Genomic DNA, 4,107 nt, shown 5'->3' with positions numbered 1-4,107 from the left:
TAAATAAGATGGGTTACTGAATTTACTTAAGGAATTTCTTTCCACTGCAGTAAGAAAATAAAGAGCTTTAATACACATGTTCTCAGGGCATTCTTAGAGTTAATCATACATACAACAAAGAATGAACTATTTTATTTTCTTGGTATCTTTTTTTCTTTGTACAATTTATTCCCTTGGCTTCTTTCTTGTCGTACAGCAAATGAAACATCATTCTGAGACGAAGATATGAGCAACCATACGACAGTGACTGAATTTATTCTCGTGGGATTCAGGAATCATCCAGAGCTACAGTGCCTTCTTTTTATGGTGTTTCTAGTCATCTATACGATCACTGTGTTTGGAAATCTCGGCATGATCCTGTTAATCAAGATTGACCCACGTCTCCACACTCCAATGTACTTTTTCCTCAGTAACTTGTCCCTTGTTGACTTCTGTTATTCTTCTGTCATTGCCCCTAATATGCTAGTGAATTTCTGGGTGCAGAACCCAGTCATTTCATTTCATGGATGTGCCACTCAATTTTTCTTTTTTGGTTCCTTTGCTGGCATTGAGGGTTTCTTGTTGGCCGTGATGGCCTATGACCGTTATGTGGCCATCTGCAAGCCTCTTCTTTACACAGTTACTATGTCCCCGCAGCTTAATGTCCTTCTGGTGTTGGCCACATATCTTGCAGGTTTTCTGAATGCTGCCATTCACACTGGCTTCACCTTTCAATTGTCTTTCTGCCACTCAAATGTCATTAACCACTTTTTCTGTGACACTCCGCCCCTCCTGAAACTCTCTTGTTCTGATACACGTGTCAATGAAGTTGTCATTTTTGCTTTTGCCAGTTTTAATGAACTGAGCTGCCTCCTGATTATTCTCATTTCATATCTGTACATCCTTGTTGCCATCTTGAGGATCCATTCTGCCGAAGGGAGGCACAAAGCCTTCTCCACCTGCGCTTCCCACTGGATGGTGGTCACTATCTTCTTTGGCACAATTCTGTTCATGTATCTGCGCCCCAGCTCCAGCTACTCAATGGACCAAGACAAAGTGGTATCTGTGTTTTATACAGTGGTTATCCCCATGTTAAATCCTGTCATCTACAGTCTGAGAAACAAGGAGGTCAAAGCTTCCTTAGGTAAAAATTTTAAAACAACCTCTTTTTACTTCTGTACTTAGAATCAGCAAAGTATGGGATTTTAGGACTCTGAGGAGCATAGAAATGACAAAATCCACTTCTATTCACCCTCACTCCATTCTATTGTGTCATGAGTTTTGCTGTTGTCATTTTTGATACTGGAGATGGACCAAATGTCTTGGCATCCTGGGGAATATGGTGACTCTGTATAAATCCCACTAATTCCACAGAAACCTATATGCTTGAAAATAATCAAATATCACATTACAACTCCCTGTTCAGAGGCATAAAACACAGTAGAAAAGTAGATGAAATAGAGAAAGACTGAAATAGCAGGAGGGATAACTCCTTCTTTTTCCCCAGTTGATGGCTCCATGATTGAAAGGTAGTGTATGTAAAATGCCAGAGGACAGGTGATAAGGACTAGGCTGATCGAGAACTTGTCTAGAGGACCCAACTAGGGCATAGAGACTGCTTCTTATCCCTAGTGAACCAGAAAATATATTAGAACTTAATCCTGACAGAGGTGCTGAAGCTAAGGATTACTTCTTTTTAAAGATTTATTTATTTATTTTTAGAAACCGAGAGAGAGAGACAGCATGAGGTAGAGGGCAGAGGGAGAGGGAGAGAGAACCTCAGGCAGACTCCACATTGAGCATGGAGCTGACATGGGGGTGGATCTCATGACACTGAGATCATGACCTGAGTTGAAACCAAGAGTTGGACACTTAACCGACTGAGCCACCCAGGAGCCCCCAAAAGTCAAGCATTTCTGACCTGGAAAAGTAAATTGGATCACTGAGGGAATGACGGGAACAAATCATAAGGTAAATATAAGCGGGAATCACAGAACAAGAACACCAAGGATCTGTAGAGCAGAGGTTTCTGAACTTAAGAAAGAAGTATTCCTTATAATTCCTGTGGAGAAAGTGTCATGTTGTTTGATCTCTGAATGGGTAAGCAGTTCAAGCTTAAAGAGCTAGGGCATGATACATCGGCTTTGCCTGATGCCTTAGCAAATCACCGTAGATATCTATTTTACCACTGACTGCAATTTCATTGGGACAAGTTTATTTATTTATTTATTTTTTATTTTTTTAAATATTTTATTTATTTATTAACAGAGAGAGAGACAGCCAGTGAGAGAGGGAACACAAGCAGGGGGAGTGGGAGAGGAAGAAGCAGGCTCCCAGCGGAGGAGCCCGATGTGGGGCTCGATCCCAGGACTCTGGGATCACGGCTTGAGCCGAAGGCAGATGCTTAACGACTGAGCCACCCAGGCGCCCCTCATTGGGACAAGTTTAAAACTTTCAGTTGGTTTGACTGGTATTTTCTTAATTGGAACATCTCCCCAGTAGAACTGGATTTTCTTTATAATGACCACTGACATGTAAGCAAAAAGTGTTTTAAACTGGTTGGAACTGGGTGAAGTATACTAAGTGTGACACTAGTATATTATTTTGTCATGGAAAGACTATCATCATAATAAAAAAGTGGCCACTTAAAGGAGACTAAGAAATAATTTTGCTTTCATTATATCTTAGAGTTTTTGATAAGACATTGAAACCAGATATTATCATTTTATCTTCCTTTATTCTTCATTTCAGGCATTGCATATCAAAAACACATTTTTCTTGCTTATTCAATGGTCTCTTCCTATCTCATCATTCTTTTTCTGGAGAGCTCTTCTTCTTTCAAGACCCAGCTCAAATATTACCTCCTTTATGATTGCCTTGACCCTCCATCATCCTTCCCAAGGTAGACACTTACACAAGCCCATTCCTGTGATTTTGTAGATTTTGCAGCTCTAATCAAGCTCTTGGTTAGAGAAACAAATTGTAAAAACACAGTGTAATATATATAGACTAAGGGCACCTGGCTGGCTCAGTAGGTTAAGTGGCTGACTCTTGGCTTTGGCTCAGGTCATGATCTCGGGGTCTGGGGTGGAGCCCTGCATCAGGCTGTGTGCTCAGTGGGGAATCTGCCTTAGGATTCTCTCTCCCTCTCTCTCTTTGCCCCTCCTTCCGCTTGCTCTCACTCTCCAATAAACAAATAAATCTTAAAAAAAATTACATAGACTAAGAGGTCCTTAAGAAGAGAAACCTCTTTATATCAACATCTCCATGCCTTTATAAATAGGCCATCAGTAAAAGCTTTAAAATTAAGAAAGAAATTAGTCCGACTGAAGACACTGGGTGATGGAAGACAAAATGTTGCTTCTGGCATCTGGAACTAAAAGTCTTCAAGAACCACTATTTCAGAAAGTCAGTGTTAGAAAAGAAAAGTTTTCTGGTAGCTGGTTGGATGATCTGTTGGATAATGTTTTCTTTCTTTTTGAAACAACTTGTCTTGTCTTCTTTGAAATTAAATATTTTAATAAACATGATATTTCAGTATCTTTCATATTTTATATTACATCAAGTAGATGTGATTTCAATACAGCAATTGAGTTTTTAATGAAGGAACACAAAGCTAATTCAAACTAACACAGGCCTGGAGTTCTTAGTGCCATGAGGTCTCTGTCTCTTTTTCTTTCTCTCCCTCTGTCTCTCTGTCTCTTATTTCCTCTCTCATACTCTGAATTCACTTGTTGTCTTTCACAGACTTTTCACATGGTTGCCTCAACTTTCCATACTTTTAGGACAATTGCATTACAAGCAAGACTGCATCTCTGCAGAAAGGACAGCGTTGCCTGAAATGGCTCAGATATTCATCATGTGTATGCAAGCGGGGTATGTATGTATATGTGTACATGTGTGTATGTTGGCGCTAAGGGTGGAGTCATGAAATATCAGAAGAAATCCTGCTTTATAATGGCTACTGCAGTCCCCTGTACGTTTACTCTGCAAAATTAAATTCCTTGCCTACTCACTGCACATTTACAGACTCCTAGTTCAGGATTTGCACTTTATACTGTTTTCACCTCAACAGGAATGTTAAAATCAGTGTTAACTTTATTAGTAGATGGTTTAGATATTTTCCCA

At 39.8% G+C, this 4,107-nt stretch overlaps 1 protein-coding gene across 1 annotated transcript; it reads left to right on the top strand.

Annotated features, from left to right (window-relative positions):
* Positions 1–222: 222 nt before the first annotated feature.
* Positions 223–1,164, top strand: LOC105240996 (olfactory receptor 1020-like). The gene has a single exon (XM_034644816.1). The coding sequence runs from the start codon at positions 226–228 to the stop codon at positions 1,162–1,164; it is 939 nt and encodes a 312-aa protein (XP_034500707.1). The 5' UTR covers positions 223–225.
* The last annotated feature ends 2,943 nt before the right edge of the window (positions 1,165–4,107 follow it).

The sequence above is a fragment of the Ailuropoda melanoleuca genome, chromosome 16, assembly GCF_002007445.2.
Source record: "Ailuropoda melanoleuca isolate Jingjing chromosome 16, ASM200744v2, whole genome shotgun sequence".
NCBI classification, from domain to species: Eukaryota; Metazoa; Chordata; class Mammalia; order Carnivora; family Ursidae; genus Ailuropoda; species Ailuropoda melanoleuca.
This window is presented reverse-complemented; position numbering and strand designations above follow the sequence as displayed.

What these genes read in the sequence shown, in the direction of transcription:
- LOC105240996 (XM_034644816.1), top strand. Translation starts at nt 226, where the DNA reads ATGAGCAACCATACGACAGTGACTGAATTTATTCTCGTGGGATTCAGG.